Source organism: Symphalangus syndactylus, chromosome 9 (genome assembly GCF_028878055.3).
Source record: "Symphalangus syndactylus isolate Jambi chromosome 9, NHGRI_mSymSyn1-v2.1_pri, whole genome shotgun sequence".
NCBI classification, from domain to species: Eukaryota; Metazoa; Chordata; class Mammalia; order Primates; family Hylobatidae; genus Symphalangus; species Symphalangus syndactylus.
Genome location: NC_072431.2, coordinates 93,831,613 through 93,851,401, shown reverse-complemented (window position 1 = coordinate 93,851,401; position 19,789 = coordinate 93,831,613). Strand labels below are relative to the sequence as shown.

General features: G+C 42.5%; 1 protein-coding gene across 5 annotated transcripts in view; it reads right to left on the bottom strand.

Annotated features, from left to right (window-relative positions):
- Positions 1-19,789, bottom strand: part of AOAH (acyloxyacyl hydrolase) — a 216,500-nt gene that overhangs the window by 114,313 nt on the left and 82,398 nt on the right. For all 5 annotated transcript variants that reach the window (XM_055293408.2, XM_055293407.2, XM_055293410.2 and 2 more), the window contains one exon: positions 3,082-3,141. In XM_055293408.2, the coding sequence (XP_055149383.1) occupies positions 3,082-3,141 (60 nt within the window). The remainder of the gene's footprint in view (positions 1-3,081; positions 3,142-19,789) is intronic.

The following is a 19,789-nucleotide window of genomic DNA, read 5'->3' as shown; positions in this document are numbered from 1 at the left end:
AGCTAACTTATTAAAAATTGATATGAACAGTTTTATAATTACTACACAAAAGGTTCAATAGAATACGATTATATAATTGCATAGCTGTTTGCTGTCAAAATTCAGCCTGACGGCTGCAGCTGTCTTTGTAGAAACTGGGGTTAAGAAGTGGGTGGCAGATGATATAGGGGCCCCTAGAAGTCCTCCTGGTTAGACTGAGGTTTTGATTACCTGGTCTTTTCATTACATAGTATGGGAAAGACCACCCTTCTCTTACAATTTACTTGCTAAGAGAACTGAGATGGGCCCCGAGCAACATTGTATGAGTCTTGCTTGCCTATTTGCCAGCCTCCTCCTTTCAATTTGAACTTTGCTAGATAGAGGCAAAATGTGGGCTGTTATTAACTCAGCAATACATTTAAAATATTGCAACTGGCTGCATCTAATCCCATCTAAAATGAGAGTCTCAAATCAGGGCTGTCCGTGGGGACAGGAGTCATGCAGCATCTTTGCTTTGCAATCTATTTAACCAGCTTCCTGAGCTTCCCCATGCACCAGGATGTCAAATGAATGCAGAACAACAAACAGGGGTTGAATAAAAAAAAATGGGCTGAATGGGGTAAATGGAAGGTCAAAGTGGGAGAGTCATCACTCTTCTGTACACAGCCAAGCTGAAACTGAATTTCTGTGTGGTAAAGTGCTTTTCAACCCTTGTCGTGTATTATATTACCTGGATTTAATTGGTCTGGGGTGGGGTTTGGACTTCAGCAATTTTTATAGGCTTCCCAGATGATTCTATTGAGCAGGTGGGTTTGTGATTAGGGCTGTCATTTATAGTTGCACAGGTTGTCCACTGTACGATTCCAATATCCACATAGCCTGTGACATAAATGGTGCTCCCCAAAGTTTAGTACTAAGGAGGCCTTGTTGAAAGCTACTGGCCTAGTAGAAAGAGTATTGAATGTGGAGATAGCTAGCTCTGGATTTAAATGTGGGGTTTCTCACCTACTAGCTATGGGGGGTGAGCACATAACTTAACCTACCTGAGACTCAGTACTCTCATCTGTAAAATGGGGCTGATGACAAAAATACTCTATCTACTATGTAGAAGTGAGAATTAAATGATTCCATAACTCAGGTGCTCTTAGATGCTCGATGCTCTGCCAAATCCATGAAAAGTTCCCTCTAGGATCCTCTCAGGGCCTCACTGAGATCCAGGCTTTCTCTGGAATGTTTGTTTTCCTTCAATAATGCATAACGGTTTTCAAGTCTGAATTCTCACCAACTGATAGGCTGTGCTGAAATGATATGCAACCTACTGAGTGCAGCTTTCTGTACCCTGGCCAGGTCTGAAGTTATATCAGCCATCACAGTGGAATTAATTACTCTCCGAGCAGTTTTTTCAGAAACACTTATTTGCATTTTCTGTTTATTTTTGCCTTGATAGCTGTAATCTGGAGAGCAAATAAATTGGTGGAGGTTTCAGAAGAGTATTTTTATTGTTGAATTGTTCAGTAGAATTTTTTTTTTTCACTTCTCGCAAGTAATTATTGGAATCCTGCCCCGTGAATTATGCTTGCAATTCTGGTGACAGAAGTAAAAAATTGTAAAATCCTAATTAGGAGTTAATGCCAAGGCAGTTTTTGCTACTGAAGTAAACAATGCCTGGAGAATACGTTTTTAGGGGTGTGTTGAGAAGAATAAAATACCAATTGTATTGTTCTCCATTTCTGCTCAGAGTTCTGAAGGGAGTGGTCAAGAGTTTCCTGTGGTCTTTTAAGATCTTACTCAACAATTTAAGCAAATTAGCTAAACGGGCTACTGTTGGCCCTTAATTATTCACTGAATTAAATAATGATTGGCAGTGCAGACATTGGGATTGATTAATCAATTATGTAGAAATGCCTACATATTGCCTGTCACTTAACATGTATTCATTGGCCTTGTTCATCAAAACCCATATGCCCTCCATGAGCAGAGTTGCCAGATAAAATATTACACTAGATATACTAAAACACTATTCGCTGTTTATCTGAAATTCAAATTTAACTGGGCATCCCATACTTTTACTTGCGAAACCTGGCAAGCCTAGCCATGAGGGATTTTCCTCCCTTTTATTTCTACGTTGCCAAATGAATAATACCTCAAATGTAGTGTATCAAGGTGAATGATGAGCTAGCCAGCAGGGAGAAGCCAAGGACGAGGTCTTTGCCCTCCCATTGCCCATTGCTGATGGATGCTTCCTTACTGCCAATATCTTTGGGGTCATTGAGGATAGTGTCATGCTTTAAAGATCTACTCTTCTGCTTCCTTTTCAAATGGGGCTGATTTGCAACCAGGGCCTAAGTTAAATACGTAAGCCTGCGAGAACTGATCTGAAATAAATATTCTATCTGTTGAGAGAGAGTGTTATTACACAGAGGACAAATTAAGGAAACATGAATAAAAATTGTGATAACTTTAACTCACATTTATTGAGGACTTGGTAAGCCCTAGCCAAGATCCCAGATGCTCTCTGCACTCTTAACTCTATCAGTACTGACACTGGAGGACACTATTATCATTTATCATCCCTGTCTTACAGACAAGAAAACTGGGGCTCAGTGAAGTTGAGCACCGTGCTTAAGGTCACATTTTTAGAAAGTGGAGAAGCAGGAGGATACAGCCTCCTCCAAGATGGTCTACTGGAAAGCAGCAGTTCTCAACCGGGGGTGATTTTGCCATCCAGGGGACATTTGGCAATGCTGGGAGGCATTTTTGGTTGTTGTGACTGGGGGAGGGGTGGATGGTGGTGCTGCTGGCATCTAGTAGGTAGAGGTCAGGGTTGCTGCTGAACACCCCACAAAGCCCAGGACAGCCTGCACAACAAAGGATTATTCTGCCCCAGATGTCAGCAGTGCTGAGGCTGAGAAACCACACTGTAGTGAGAAGGCAGGAAACACAAGTGGAAGCAGTTCACATTCCTACTTCCATCCCCACGTAGCTATGGCATGTTGCAGGCTTATATCCGGAGCAGTCCTTGCCTTTGGGATGTGAAAGCCGGGGCCAGTGAGAGAGGACATGCCAAGGAAGAGGCTGGCGTTCTACCTGCTTAGTGCTTACCAGAATCGGGGACTTCTTGACAATTTGTCTTGCCTTCTGTAGTGTAAATTTCCATGTCTCCTATAAAAACAAAGTTAGACAACATTACAACTCATGTTTTATCTTTTCTTCCTACATCTTCTCTAAAATTAGGATATTTAAAGTCCATAAGTTTTCAATAAATGGACCACTCCATAAATTTGTAATAAAATAATTCACAAGAAGGCAATCTCACATTAATAGCTCTTTTTATTTTGGGCTTTGCTTTGTGTCAGATGCAGTGCTAAGTACTTTGGAAACATTATCTTATTTACTCTTCAAACAGCCCTGCGAGATATGACCATTTCATAGATGAGGAAACCGAGATGCAGGAAAGCTAAGAGATCTCATAGCTAGAGTCTGGCAGAGAGGCAATCTGAACCTCTGCTTCCTGACCCTTCTGCTATGCTGATCTCCATAAGCAACTTATTCTGGTATCTAAAATCCCCCAGCAAGAGGCTGTCAACAGCCTACTTGAGTGCCTTGTGCTTTAGCAGTGAAGAATGGCTGATCGTTGCTGTGCAAGCTAACACTTCATCTCTCAGTCACCTCCTCTTCCCCTGGTTGGAGATCCCCTGTCCTCTTTCAACCATTTTGAGAGCCATCTAAGTGCATCTTCCAAGTGTACACACATTGGGAATATTAAGAGTTAGCTCATTAATACCAGTAATGATTGCTGTGAAATTCCAAAGAACACTGTGTTTGTCTATTTGTGGAGGGGTGGGAGAAGAGTAACCCTGAGGTGGGTGGGGAGGAGGAGGGTTTGCTCTCAGCACTGCTTCCCAGAGCTTTCAAACCCAGCTGAATGTGCATGTCCTGGCCCTGCCAAATCCCTCCTGGGTCTGCTACCTGTACAGCCCTAAAGTAATCTGCTCAACAATTGGAAAGCTCTGTCTGCTGGCTGCTAAGAGTGCGTGTTGATGACTCAAGAGGAAAAGATGCTCTTCAGGGTGGGTTTGGTTGCCAGGATGCCTTGCTACGGTGTATGTTTCTTAAAATATTGAAAGGCTACTGTGCCAGTTGGTGAACAGCTGTGTCCCTAAGACCCTGAGGGTCCTCCACTCTTGCTCTGTCCATGCAGCCTCTTCCCTGGACTCTCCCAGGCGTCCTTGTGATCCGTCAACTATGGGGCCACTGTGATAGTCCCACCCAGTCAGCATCTCCAGGCTGTGCTCCAACTGCACCCAGTATCCATTCTGATTAGTTGGCAGTAGGCCAAAGGAGCTGATCCCAATCTTCACTTTTAAAACGTGACATCTTTGATAGAAAAGCTGCTTAGGCAATGGCCCCATTCAAAAACTGACCTCATTAAATGCACTTTTGGCCTTTTCTGGAAATTGTAGCAAATCCTAAAATTCTCCTATTGTGTAAATTAAGAATCTCTGGCATAGTCAGTGTAACAGACACCAGATTTTCATGCAAACTATTCTTATGGTGCCCTTTGTGGCTACTTTTATCAGCAAAGAGCTCATTCCCCACATTTTAAAATGTGAAAGTGATAGTCCTCTGCCTCAATCATGTGCCCCTGCTTCTCTGTCTCAGAAATATTCCTCTGCATTCTCAGGCCCAGTTTAAAATCTTCAGAGCCTCGCACAGTCCTTGATGCATAGTAGGTGCTCAGTAAACGTGGAAATAAAAGCAAAAGAAAATAGTTACAATATTATGCTAAATGAGGAAAATAGGCTACCAGATTTTATGCACATAGGAAAAAACCTTGCAAAGGAATATGTTATAATAATGGTGGGTGATACCTTTTTCCTTTTTGCCCTTTTCTGGTTTTCTAAATTTTAAACAATGAATACCAATTCAGCAATAAATGCTTTCAAAAAAGAGCTCAATCCATGTTGTCTTGTTTCTTGTTGACGAAGATGATGTGCTCCGTGCACTAATATGCAAGTGAAGGCCCTGGGGATCTGGTGGTGAACCCCACGGTGAATGACATAGACATCCCTTCCCTCCCACAGCTTTCTCCCTGGCAAGGGGACTGACCTCGAGCAAGTACAGTAAACAGAAGTGAGATGAAGCAGAGAGAGGGCTGAATCCCTTTGAGAGAACCAATCTGATTTTAACCAAGCTCAGTTCTCTGGGGCTCAATGTTTGTTGGGAGGTAATGACAAGCTATGAAATGCAAGCTATGAATGACAAGCTGCAGCACTTGCTGCAGCAGAGGCTGTGCTGAGGTGGGATGGGTGGCTTTTGTGTCCTCCCGGGAGGTCTAGGGCGGGTTCATCTGGATGTGGCTGAGTCCCCGATATTGGTGCACATGGGGGTGGCAGCAGGGAGCCAGGGCTGGGGCTGCAGGGAAATGCACCGGCTTTTGCCAAGGAGAGGAGTCGAAGCATCCAAGAGTGGGAACAGAGTCCTGATCCCAGATAGACATCCAGACTCACCCATTTACTCAGCACCCACTTCTAAATTCCAGTCACAATAACTGCTAGGAAAATCTAGGTTTCTGCTGGAAATTAGGGATGGGTAGGACCCACAAACTAGAAAATTAGAAGCATTTCTGCAAGATGCAGTTTGAGTAACATCAGATTGAAGCAAAGAGGGAGCAGTCAGGCCTTTAGCACACTCAAAGGTGAAGGCTACATGGGGAGTGAGGGAAGGGACCCTAGGGTAGAATCCTACCAGCACCCTTGAGGCCGGGGCAACAGGGGCTCAGCCAGCACAGACAGAGTGGCTGTGTGTAGGGTGCAAGCTTAGGTGTAACAAAGATGTGGAGGCGTGCCCTTGGACCCACGGTTGCCTGCAGCCTTTGTCGCAGCGGCACTCACCACTGCCCCTTGGCAGAGGCTGTCCCTATGTTTAGGTATGGCAGTCTGGTGGTGATGGTGACAGACTTGTCCTGCAGCTGCATTTGCAGGTACTCTACCTAAGATTCGGAAAATGGCAATTGACTCTACCTAACAATAAAGTGAATAGTGGAGGGAAGCTCCAGAAGCCACCACTGGCTCCACCCCTGGGCATCACCCAAGGCTGGAGAAGAGTCCCAGCTTGGCTGACTTGAAGCTGCTGCAATAGGTTAGAAAAGAGCCTTCAGGAAGCTCATGGCCTTGAGTAGGTGGGGAAGGGTGAGTAAGTCAGAGATTCCAGGTTCAGAATAGCTGTGCACAGGAGCTAAGGGGGCACAGGTGCAAAGGACGATGGTTTACATCACCCTCAGGGGTTGAGAAAGCTTCTCAGGGGAACTGCAGCTTGAGCTAAGCTCCTACTCAAATCCCTCTTCACCCTAGAAAGTATACATCCTCCCTACTTTACAGCTCAGTCCACCCAGAGGTCAAGCACCTCAACTGATCACACAGGTAGGGGCAGATTAGAGAGAGGTCTGCTCAGGAATCAGGCCCAGAGCTTTCAGTCTTCAAAACTCACGCATGGCTGTCTCGTTTACAGTGTGCCAGATAATAACAAAAATGGAGTTTCTGGCCTTCGAAACTGGCATCACAGGGATTCACCCAGGAACTGCCATTCTAGAAGCACCCCCTCCCCAGCCCCCTTTGGATAATTTTCCAGCTGCAGCGCTGAAGTCTTGTTCCCCCAATGACTCTGAGAGCTCCTGGGCAGGGGCTTGGGGCTCTGGGCTATAATTTTTGATTTCCCTTAACATCTTCAATAACATTGAGCCCAGGGCATGTAGGCAACAAGTGCCTGTTGACTTAAATTCACAAAATTATGAAAATGAGAAAGACTAAATAGAGACTAAGAAAAGGCTGTACTTTTCAGATATTTCCTTTGAAAGCTCGCTACAAGGGTTGCTTCCTCCTGAAGCCTTCTCAGCTTTCCTAGTTTTCAGGTCGAGCTTTCCTTTTCTGTTTCCTTTACATTCCACATTATAACATACTCCCATGCATACATTTCGCATTCCCCCACTAAACCTCAAGCTCTAGGTAGGTGAGGACGGTAACAGTTGCCTTTATGCAACTCCCTGACCCCCTGCACTCCCTACTTTTGCACCTGCCATGCTACCTTACAAGAAATAACATTGACTGAACAGAGCAATGAGAAAATGTCTGAAAAATATAGCCCTTTCCCAGTCTCTGTTTAGTCCTTGATCGTCAGAGCACACAGTAGTATATAGCCACGGTGGCTCACTAAAACCCTTCTGTCTAGAATGATTTAAGCGTCTACCCAAACCAAAGCCAGTCCAAAGTCTTCAGACAAGAGGAGAGGCTTGGGGACTATTGACTGCTGTTATGAGTTGAATTTTGAATTGTCTCACCTACATTCATATCTGAGATCATAACCCTGCAGAAGCTCAGAATGTGACCTTATTTGGAAAAAGAATTATTGCAGGTGTAGTTTTTAGGTTGGTGCAAAAGTAATTGCGGTTTTGCCATCAAAAGCAATGGCAAAAACCGCAATTACTTTTGCACCAACCTAATAGTTAAGCTGAGATAAGGTCATATTGGAGCAGGGTAGGCTGCTAATCCAGTATGATTGGTATCCTTATAAACAGAACACTGTGCAAAGGAAGAGAAAAAGACACATAGAGGGAAGATGATGTGAAGATACAGGGAGAATGCTATCTATAAGAAATGTCAAAAATTCCCAGAAAACCACTAGAGCTAAGAGAAAAAGGCATGGAACAGATTTTCTCTCACAGCCGTCAGAAGCTAACCCTACTGATTTCTTGACCCTGAACTTCCACCTCCATAACTGTCAGACAATTGCTTTCTGTTGTTTAAGCAACCCAGTTTGTGGTCACAGCCCCACGGACTCATACAACTTCTCTCGCTCTCCAGGGTGATTTTTGTTCTTGACCTTGAGCTAAGAGTAATTTGGATGATGAAAGAGCAAGGGCCAAGTGCTCATCACCATCAGTATTTTGGGCAAAGTGGTGCTGTTAGGATTTGTGCTCTGCCAGGCATAAGCCACATGGGAGCCCAAGGAAAAGAAAGAAAGTACTGTGGTCTGATTTAACCATTTGGATGTGAGCAAAACATCCATCTTCAATAGAAACTCTTTAAGTATTGGTCTCTATTGCTATTTCCTATTTAAAATGATTTTGGACCATAGAGTGTTTGTGGGTTCAAACCCTGGCTTCATTAGTTACTAGTTGTGGGACCTTGGGCAAGTTACTTCAGCACTCTGAGCCTCAGTTTCTTCATCTGTAAAATGGAGATAATAGCGTTGTGAGGATTGACCAAGATTGTCCTTAAAATACTGTCTTGCATATTAGTAAGCATGACATTAGTATTAACAATAATTGGTGTTTTTATTTTGGTTTGTAATGTCACCAATAAACAACTGGAAAGAGTATAATAATTGCAACATCAGCCTACAGAAATGTATGCTTTTTTCAAGGATCCTGAAAATTGCCCTGAGAAGAAAGTATTACTCTTCCTGTTTTACAGATGAGAAAACTGAGGCTCAGAGAGATGACACAATTTAACCCAGGCCAGTCCACAAGCACAGCTGAGATTAGCACTCTAGTTTCTAGACTCCAGCGCCTTTCCCACCACTGAAACACTGTTTTCCAAGAATGAAGTAAGCCTGAAATTTTAACATATGCAAGAAAGTATGATCGATGAGGTTTCACCAGGCCTTGGGGAATGGCAAGTGTGGCTCCCATGGAGCGAGGATGGTTTAATGCAAAAGGTCAGATACTGAGGGGAGAGGACTGGCTCTGGGTGTCAAAAAGCCACACAGCTGGGTGGAAATTCATGCAACCCAGGTACAAGCACGGTGGCAGGTATATGAGTGGTACGAAAGGAGAAAGAAGTATTCTTCCAGTCAGTCATTTCTTTGTGCAGTTGTTCATTCTATTCATTTATTTTACAAATACTTACTTAGTGTTTATGTTTGATATGGTTTGGGTTTGTGTCCCTGCCCGAATCTCATGTCGAATTGTAACCCACAATATTGGAGAAGCGGCCGGGTGGGAGGTGACTGGATCATGGGGGTGGATTTCCCCCTTGCTTTTCTCACGATAGTGGGTGAGTTCTCATGAGATCTGGTTGTTTAAAAGGGTATAGCACTCCCTGTGCCCTCTCTTCCTCCAGCTCTTGCCATATAAGAGGTGCCTGCCTCCCCTTTGCCTTGTGCCATGATTGCAAATTTCCTGAGGCCTCCCCAGCCATGCTTCCTGTACCAGCCTGCAGGACTAGGAGCCAATTAAACCTCTTTTCTTTATAAATTACCTAGTTTCACGTATCTCTTTACAGCAGTGCAAGAATGGACTAATACAGTGTTGTGCCATGAATTACATGCTGGGGACACAGCAGGGAATGAGACATCAAGGCTGTTACAATGTAGGAGAGAAGATCGACAGTAAGCACTGTAATTAGAAAACAGTTTAGAAAGTGTTAAGTAGTAGTTGCTATTCTCCCTCTTTTATAGATGTGGTAAACTGAGGCTTAGAGTAGGTAAATAACTCCCCCAAAGTCACAGAGCCAATGAGTGTCACAGTCTAGATCCAGTTCAGACCCAGTTGGCATAAAGTCCATACTTTTTCACTCTGCTCTGGGAGAGGTTAAAAGGTGTGCTAAAAAAGAAACTTTTTTTTAAAAGTTTAAAAAAGTTTGGGAAATCTGAGAATGAATGCCTACCTTGAGAAAGCCACACCACGCATTCGTGTATTCAAGGCTTTTGGCCGCTTTGTGGGAATAAATATTATTTAGATTGGGCATTTCCTAAACATTCAACGGTTTCAGCCAAAGTCCGTTCAGCTATATTGACTACAAGGGTAAATATACGAAGACCATAGCGAATAGGGGATCCTCAGGGACACAACGGAATGTCCTGAGACATTTTTAGGGTATTGGTGAATTGCACAGGACACATTCAGTAACTGGGCTTTCTAAGGTTCTGTGATGTTAAAGAATTGAATTCTGGTACACTTAGAAAGGAAAGAAAAATAGTGCTTTTAGGCATGAGTTTCTACAGTGAACAATTTTGAGTGATCAAGTTCTCTGTTATCAATTATAGCATCAGTAGATTTGAAAAGTACAAAACGTGCCTTTGTTCACTTCACACATTTGACAGCAGTGACAGATTCTCACAAAGGAGAAAGCCCCTGGGAAGTAAAATGATGATTCGAAACGGGAGTTTTTTATTGTCAAAGAGCATGCACGAATGAGGGGGGAGGTAAGGGTGGGGGAGACTGCTCATCTACCCCAGTTCTTTTCTAAAAGTTTATTAGGACAGGTTGTTCCTCACACCCAAATTCACTGATATAAATTGATTTTTAAAATGGAGCAAGATTTGAAAGATGAGATCCTCCAGGGACTTTACTGCCCACTGGAGGAGGGAAGTGCATAAATAACTACAGCATGAGGCAGTGTCTGTGCCCCCCACTCCAACCAAGTTCTTGGGTTGAAACCTGAATCTCCCTATGATGGTGTTTAGAGGTGGGACCTTTGGGTAGTGATTAGGTCATGAGGCTGGAGCCCTCACAATGGGAGGAGTGCCCTTATGAGAAGAGGCTAGAGAGAGCCAGCTCTCTTTTCTCCACATGAGAACAAAGCAGTCTGCAGCCAAGAAGAGGTCCCTCGCCAGAACCTGACCCTGTTGGCACCATGATCTTGGACTTCCAGCCTCCAGACTGTGAAAATACATTTCTGTTGTTTGTAAGGCACACAGTCTAGGGTACTTTGTTAGAGCAGCCCTAACTAAGACAGGCAGATCAGAAAGAGCCAACAGAGAGGTACAGAAAAGGGCTTCAAGGCAATTTCTATTCAGTAGGAAGACAAAGGCAAGAAGTTCTACTGCTTAGGGGTTTTTATCAAATAGTGGCATGTCTAGCCTTTGAGTGGAATTTGCAGGTCTGTTATTATATCTGCATTCTGCTGTATCCTACAGTGGCAATTTTCCAATACTCAGGATTTAGCTCTATCAAAGCCTAATTTGGTTTTTAGGTTCTGACATTTTCCAGCTCCAATGGGCATTTATGACTTTAAATTATATGCAAAAAATGAAGTCTGTTCACTTCATTTTCTTCTTCCAGGGATGAAAAAAAAGGGTAAAAGTAAAAGAAAAAAGCCATTACTTTTAAATGCATCCCCTTTTATCACTGAATGTCTCTTCTTCATAATATTTTACCCTTAGCTAAATTTTCTTCTTTCCTGCTTCTAGGCTAATTCTGCATTGTATATCTATTAGTATCATCAAAGTATTTAATCACACTCTTGCTATTGCTTCCTATTCTCCAGGCAATACCTTTCTTAAAAAAAGCCTTATTTTAAACAGCATTATTCCCACCGACTCCTTTTCCTGACATTATTATTCATTGATTTTACCACCACCATCACATACCACTCTGCTATAGAGTTCTTAGAGTTCACACCATAGAGGTCCTTCTATGCTTCAAGTTCTATATCAAACATTGTATAGAGTTTACCTCTAAATTTTGTACTAACTTTGCAAAATAGGAAATAACAGTTCTTAACTCTACTTTGTAAATGAGAAATCCAAGACCTGGTGCTGAGTGAATTTTTCTAGGCTTCACAACTAATACCATTGTTCCATTTTGACTGTTTCTTCCCTAGTATCTGGGCTCATAAACAAGCTCTCCAGTACTAGGCTCTGTGGTCTATTCTTATTTATAGTATGCTGTCTTATTCTTTACACAAATAACTTCTGGCAAATTTTGGGTTAATCAGATGGTGGGTATGGTTCAGTCATAAGGGTCTTTTGTTACATAGTCTTTTATTTTTTTTCTGTTTGCCTTCAGGTTGTGTGATCAGTCTTACTCTATGTTACACAACAAATCAATTATTTGTATTAGTTTCCTATTGCTGCCGTAACTAATGACCCTAAACTTAGTGGCTGAAAACAACATGAATATTCTTTCACAGTTCTGGAAGTCAGAAATTCAGGGCTAAAATCAAGGTGTCTGCAGGGTTGGTTCCTTTTGTAAGTTCCCAGGGAGAACCCATTCCTTGCCTCTTCTAGTTTTTAGTGATGCTGGCCTCATGGCTCTGAACACTACCTCTGTTGTCCCATTTTTTTCCTCTCGCTCTGATCCTAATGCTTGCCTCTTGTAAGGATTCTTGTGATCACATCAGGCTCACCCAGATAATCCAGGACAATCTCCCCATCTAAAATCCTTAACTACTCTACACCCCCAAAATTCCTTTCGCTGTCCAAGGTAACAGACACAGTTATGGGGGACTTGGATAAGAACTTGGAGGGTGGTGGGAGATTATTCTGTCTATCATATTTCTCATTCAACAAATAGTTGTTGAGTAATTAATGCATGCAGTGAACTATGTTCAACTCTGAGGAAATTTCAGGGACTAGCACTATGTTTGAGGAATAAAACAGCCAGACTGTCTCTGCTTTCATGGAGTTTACACCCTAACAGAAGATGCAGACATTAAATAATAATTTTACAATTATTGAATTACAATTGTAATAAGTGCTGGAAAAATGGAGTGTGAAGAATGGAGACGAATCATGGAAGAACTGGCTTAACTTGGGGCATCAGGGAAAACTTCTTAGAGGGAATGACTTTGAGCTGAGCTCTAATGGGGGTGATTAATTAAGTGAAGATGAGGGCCAAGAGTGGATGCTGGGAGACCAGTGATTAAAGCCTTAAAACTCAAAGGATCTTTTAGAACCATTCCCAGTCATTAGCATCATTAGCTTTTCTTGAGCTGAGGGAATTAATAAGCATGTTCTCAAGAGAGATAGTTGTCGTTTTCTGAATTTCTCAAAAGCAGACAAGAAAAATGTTCATATCTCAAATGTCATAGAAATACCTTCCTTGGAATAATTTGATTTCTTCCACTTATCAGAAGTCAATAGTAACTTAACATTTGCATTATTTTTGCTGTTCTTTGAAGAGTTTTAACACCTCTATGAGTTTAATAGCCCCCAAATCAGTCTTAATACAAGTTTAAGTAGATAAATTATACAAGATTCCAAATATGGGTGTTAACAAAAATACAGCTTTGAATCTCTGGCAAGATCATGTGAAATGCTTGGAGAAAAGATGGAACAATAGAGCATAAGTCCAGGCATAGTGTTCCAATGCCATCCTCAGTTCTCTTAGAGTTCTTTCTTTTTTTTTTTTTTTTTTTTTTTTTTTGGTGGAGTATCGCTCTGTCACCCAGGCTGGAGTGCAGTGTGGCGTTATCTTGGCTCACTGCAACCTCCGCCTCCTGGGTTCAAACTATTCTCCTGTCTCAGCCTCCCAGGTATCTGGGACTACAGGTTCACGCCACCATGCCCAGCTAATTTTTGTATTTTTAGTAGAGATGGGGTTTCACCATGTTGGCAAGGCTGGTCTCGAACTCCTGACCTCAGGTGATCCTCCTGACTCGACCTCCCAAAGTGCTGGGATTACAGGTGATCCTCCTGCCTCAACCTCCCAAGTGCTGGGATTACGCCAGGCCCTCTTAGAGTTTTAAGCCTTCAAATATGCAGACAGCAACTTAATTTTGTGGTCTCTGATACTGAAAGCCTTTTCTGTTTCTGTGATAATTTCTTGCCTAAAAGAAATTATCAGAGCTTTGTGAAGTCAAAATACATAGGAGGGGGATAAAATCTCATTTTAATTTTTCACTTTTTAAATTATAAGAAAGGATGAGCATTTTCTCCTAAATTTTCAGTCCTTTGATCTTTTTCCCTAAACCATTTGTTTGTGGCCTTTGCTGACTTTTTTTTCTTTTTGATTTTTTTAGGAGCTCTTTGAATCAAACAGAAAATAATTCATCGTGTGGCATATTACAAAGCATTTACCCAGTATGCCATTTGTCTTTTGACTTTATGAAGGGTGCAAGTTTTTACTAGTCAGATGTATTAATATTTCCCTTGGTGACTTTTCAATCACAAATTACAAACACAATTGCTCAGGTTTTTTATGGTTCCTTTTTTTTTAAGTGATTCAGTCTTTAATCATTTGAATCATTTGGGATTTATTTTGCTATAAGGTATAGATAAACATCTAGCTTAAATTTTTTTCAAATGTTTAGTCTTTAGTCCATTGTATTTATTGAGTAATCCAGTGTTTTAGCACTAATTTGAAATGCTATTTTAATCAAAAACAAGAATCTCAAATGCATTGGGATATATTTTGCTCGATTTTAAGCCGACTTTCTGTGTCTAGAAGGCTATATTCCCTTGTCATTTATCTCATTGTTCGTAATTTCCTCAGATGTTTAAGAGGAACTTTTAAAAACATTGTCAATTATACAACTTTACAACCAACAATTTGAATTTTGATTTTTTCTCTGTAAAGTTAAGATAATGGAATAACTTTATAATTGTATGGGAGGATTTTAGATGATGTGTATATGCTAAGCATTTAGTCCAATTTCAAGTCAGTTGTCATTGCCTTTTATTCTACAGCCCCTAATGTGTACGTGTACAATAGAAGCTTAGTAAAGCTTTGAGCTTCAAGTTCAGGTGGGCTGGCACCAGGATCTGCGCTCTTCGACATCGTGTTGAATTGCCTCTCAGAGGTAGGAGAGAAATTTGATTTCTCTGGAAAGCTGGAGGGGAATGAGTGTTCTGTGAGGTTTGTTTTTATATTTATTTTTTTAGAATGGAAGAGACTTGAGCGGGTTACTAGGCCTTCTCATTTTCTTCTTTGGGTGTAGATAACTTCAGTGCACCTTTGTAATTAGTCAGCATGAGAGACAGGACTAGCTGGATTTCCTAGGCCAACTAAGAATCCCTAAGCCTAGCTGGGAAGGTGACCGCATCCACCTTTAAACACGGGGCTTGCAACTTAGCTCACACCTGACCAATCAGGTAGGAAAGAGAGCTCACTAAAATGCTAATTAGGCAAAAACAGGAGGTAAAGAAATAGCCAATCATCTATCGCCTGAGAGCACAGCGGGAGGGATAATGATCAGGATATAAACCCAGGCATTCTAGCCAGCAATGGATACCCTCTTGGGTCCCCTCCCACTGTATGGGAGCTCTGTTTTCACTCTATTAAATCTTGCAACTGCACTCTCTTCTGGTCTGTGTTTGTTATGACTTGAGCTGAGCTTTCGCTTGCTGTCCACCACTGCTGTTTGCCGCCGTGGCAGACCTGCCTTTGACTTCCATCCCTTCAGATCTGGCAGGGTGTCCGCTGTGCTCCTAATCCAGTGAGGCGCCCATTGCGGCTCTCGATTGGGCTAAAGGCTCACCATTGTTCCTGCATGGTAAGTGCCTGGGTTCGTCCTAATCGAGCTGAACACTAGTCACTGGGTTCCACGGTTCTCTTCCGTGACCCATGGCTTCTAATAGAGCTATAACACTCACCGCATGGCCCAAGATTCCATTCCTTGGAATCTGTGAGGCCAAGAACCCCAGGTCAGAGAACATGAGGCTTGCCACCATCTTGGAAGTGGCCCACGACCATCTTGGAAGCTCTGGGAGCAAGGACCCCCTGGTAACAAGAACACTGTTTTGAGAAAATCCGTAGAAAAGGAATGAATTCCAAATAGTTTGGGTCTAAAACCTCTAGTTCTCTCTGTCTTTCTAAGAGGCCTTATTCCTAGGGGGCTGGGGACTGGAAACCCAATAGCTGAGGTTAAGTTGATGAATCAATCAGAAAAGGGGTAGAAATCAAGGAATGCTTGGGGAAAAGGATGCAGTTAGAGGGCAAGTGGGGATCCATGGTTTTGGATGTGTAGGAGGTGAGAAGTAAGAGAAGGGACAGTGCTTTCAGACTTGTCAATGACAGCTTTCAGGCTTGGGCCAGCCTCCAGCACAACAGTTCTCACCCTTCAGTGCTCGTCAAAAGCGTTATGCAAAGGCAGATGCTCAAATCCCACCCAGGAATACCAGAGCAGGTGCCCTGGGATGAACCCCATGTTTATTTCTGAAAACTGCTTCACATTCTCAAAGAAGCCGAACGCTTTGAACTCTCATATAGTCCACTGAGACCAGATACATCCTCACAAGGGAGAAGGTAAGGTATGTTCGGGACTGCCCTGCTCATCCTATTTTTTACTAAACAAATCTTACAGAGCACCTACTATGTGCCAGGTACTATGCCAGTCCAGAAATAAGATGGTGAGCAAGAAAGACATGGTCTTTGTGTTCAGATGGTATCAAAGAAATAAAGTGCTGTGAGAGAGCAGGAAAGGGGACCTTCTTCAGAGAGGTTGGTCAGGGAGGGCCTTTCTGGAGAGGGGGTACCTAAACCAGCAGGGGGAAAAGGTGCTGGCCATGCAGGGAACTGGGAGTTCTAGGTAAAGGGCCCAGCACAAGGAGCTGACGCAGGCGAGGCAGAGTGTGCTGGGTGAACTCTGCTCTACCCTGAAGGAATCACCTCCACTCCTGTTCCCTGTAGGACCAGCTTAGCCCTCGTCTGCCGGGGTTTCTGTTCCTTCTTGCACCCTGCGTGACAGCACTTTTCTCTTCCTCACTGTTTGTCTATAGCCTCCTGCTAGAATATCCATTTACATTGCTATTGCATGCCATATGTGCTGGAATACTGTTCTACATAATTTATTCTACATAAATATTTCTTGGCTGATAAAAAGAAAAACAATTATTCTGTAGAAAGTATGGGACTTCAGGAAAGTCTCTCAGTTCTCTAGGTATCAGTAGACTTATTTATAAAATGACAGAATCATATTTGTCCTGCAGACTTGGGATAGTTAAAAAAGATAACTTATTAGGGTACCCGGCTGTGGGGGTGGTACACGGTAAGTGTTCAAGACATGTTTGTTGAGGCATGACTAAGTGAGCGAACGTCTCAGTGGTTTAATTGTTACTGAGAAAGTTGGGATATTGTGCAAGATTCTTGAAAATTAAGCTGTTTAGGATATTTTATGAAAACTAAAACTAAAGCTGCCTTTAATTCCCTCTGGCTCTGAGAAGTGACTACTCTGAATGTGCTCCAGAATCTATGCTAAACACAGGCAGTGCTGATGTGAAGAGCTGGAGGTCTAAAGTCCAGGGCCCTGGGTTGAGTTCAGATTCCACTCACTACTTAGGAGCTTTGAGTAAAGGCTTTAAGCCTCAACTGCAAAATATGTTTGATAATTTTACCTATAAAATAGAGTTTGACTCTGTGATACTGTGTTAAAATTAGAGATATCAGTATGAGCTCACATCTACATACACACACACAGAGACACACATACAGACACAGAAACAATTGCAGGTATTTGTGTACACATGGGTTGTATACACATATACTTTACTTAGCACTCCACAAAGAAGACCAGGACCTAAGAAGGCCAATAAGCAATGACATCCCAGTAGCAGTGGGCACACCTAGCACCCAGATCTTGGTTTCCAGATACCATTCTCCAATAAAAGGAACCAGGTCTCCTTAGGGACATGCTGATTCAAGGACAGGGGCAGAAGAATATAAGATAACAAGATGAGCCTGGATCATCTGGTAGTACCAGAACATAAAGTAGTATGGAAGAAAAAAAAAATAGGACAGAGGCATGTCAAAAGGACACAGGAGCCACCCTAAGCTTCCAATGGTAGCAAAACTGGAAAACTGGAAAAATTTGTGCAATAAAATAGTGTATATTTGAGTTATAACTCAAAGTATAAAATATGTATACATGAATCTGTGCTAATATAAATAAATGATTGGCTAATTCAATAAACTAGGGAGGAGAGAGATGTTTTTTACATAGAAGAATTTCAAAAGATATGTGTAGATATTCCATGTTCTGGGAGCAGGGGCTTGGTCCTCCCTGGCCTCACTGAGTGCAGGCTGGGCTTACAGACTCACTTCTAAAGAACAGAGTAAAGGAAAAGGGGGAAAATAGTGACTTTGCAGTTGGGAAACCTGTCAAATGACCCTTTCACCGAGTGATGAAGGTTGAGCTCACCAGCAATGCCATGTGGCATCATTTAAGCCTAATAGGATGTGATGAAAAGGGTGCTTCGCTTCTGTGGTGTTCTTTCCAAAAACCCCTAACACTGTTGAACCGAGATGAAGGCATCAAACAAATCCCAATTCGAGGAACATTTTACCAATGTACTTAACCTGTATCCCTGAAAACTGCCAAGGTCATGAAAAACAAGGAAAGATGAAGACTCTGTCACAGACCAGAGGACACTAAGGAGACATGAAAAAGAAATGCAATGCATGTCCTGGACTAGATCCTGGAACAGAAGAGGACATTAGAGGAGAAATGGGTGTAATCCAAATAAAGTCTGGACTTGATTTGCTACTAAGGTATATACAGTAGTAATGTTGACTTCCTTAGTTTTGACTAAGTAATAGTAATATGTTCACATTGTGGGGAATTAAACTTGGGTGAACAGTATACTCTCTTGCAGTATCCTCACAACTTTTTATAAATCTGAAATTATTACCAAAAAACGTTTATTAGAAATAACAGAGTTTGGGGGAGACTAGACAATAACACATCTGACAGTGTGCTGTGAGCTCATAGGGCTAAAAACAGCATTATGAGCATCAGGTTCTGTGGATTGTGCAGAATGAAATTTAGTGATTACAGAATCTCAGGAAGTGTCCAATTTCCTGTCTATCTGTGATTCTTTTTCTAAACATTACCACCTGAGACAGTCTACTAAAAGAGATGCCAGGTATTTTATTTGACACCTAGTGTTTAAAAAATAAAAGTGAATTCCTGAGGTCAGCTTGTTTACTGCTTAGGCGAACCAGAATTTGTCATGTGTCACTTTCTCATACAAAGAGTGCAAATTTACTTCTTGCCAAACCCATTTATGTCACTTTCCTGGTAGTTTGGATTCCAGGGAAATACGATTCCCTGTGCATACACACCCTCCCCCACACTCAGCATCAGAGAGCTTTTGGGTTCTTGTAGAAATGCAACTCACTGTGGGAAAAGCTGTTTCAAAGTCTGGGTTGCTTTCCTAAGGCAGCAGGTCTCCTTGCCACCCAGCAGTTCAGGAGGCCCCAGGGAAATAAGGAGAACCTCTCTCCACACAGGGCTTACATTCTGAATATGATTCTCTTTTAATGTAGATCAAAGTGGCTGAAGTAAGTCTTGAGTGTGCCTTGGAGATGTTGGTAAATGCAGCATGTTCCTCCAGCACTGATGTGGTTAGGAAAGGGGTCAGTTCAAAGCTACGAGGTCTGCCTGGAGATCTCAAGGTTCGGGGACCCAAACGGGAGTGGCTTAAAGCTAAGGAGGCTCCATGATGCTTCTGGCTCAAGCAGAGGCTCATGCAACGTAACATTCTGATCCAAAAAAGAAAGCTTTAAAGAGCCACTGGGTACGAATAAGTTGCATTCGGTTTTCAATTTGTGAGCTGTGGTGTTAGAATCATGGTTTTGGACATGGTGGGAGGGTTGGGGAGGGCTCAAGGGAGAGCCAGTCACGTGCATGCATCCCTGTGCATGTGCGTGGGCGCGTGCGCGTGCACACACACACACACACAGACACACACACACACACCAGCAGCAATCAATGCGCTGTTTCATGTGCAAATGAGAGGAGCGGTAAAAATAAACTCCCAAGATATGTAACACAAAACCACCTGGGTGGTCTTTGCAATGAGGCCTGCAACTATTTTTCCTTCCCTTTCCTCCCCATCCCTCTTCTCTTCCTCTTTTTCTCCTCTCTCCTTTTTCTTCTTCTTCTTCTTCTTGTACCAGTGGGACATCATAGATTTTTCTTGCTTTAATTAATTAGGGATGAAGTTTGTCCGTTTTGAGCACACAGTAGATAGTGGTAGGGAGACATGTCCACAGGACTGGCAAGAAGTGGGCCTGGAATTTCAGGTGGGCTGTAGATGATGAATAGGGGTTCACCTTGAGCCCCAAATGCAGTTCCACCTTTAACTTTTG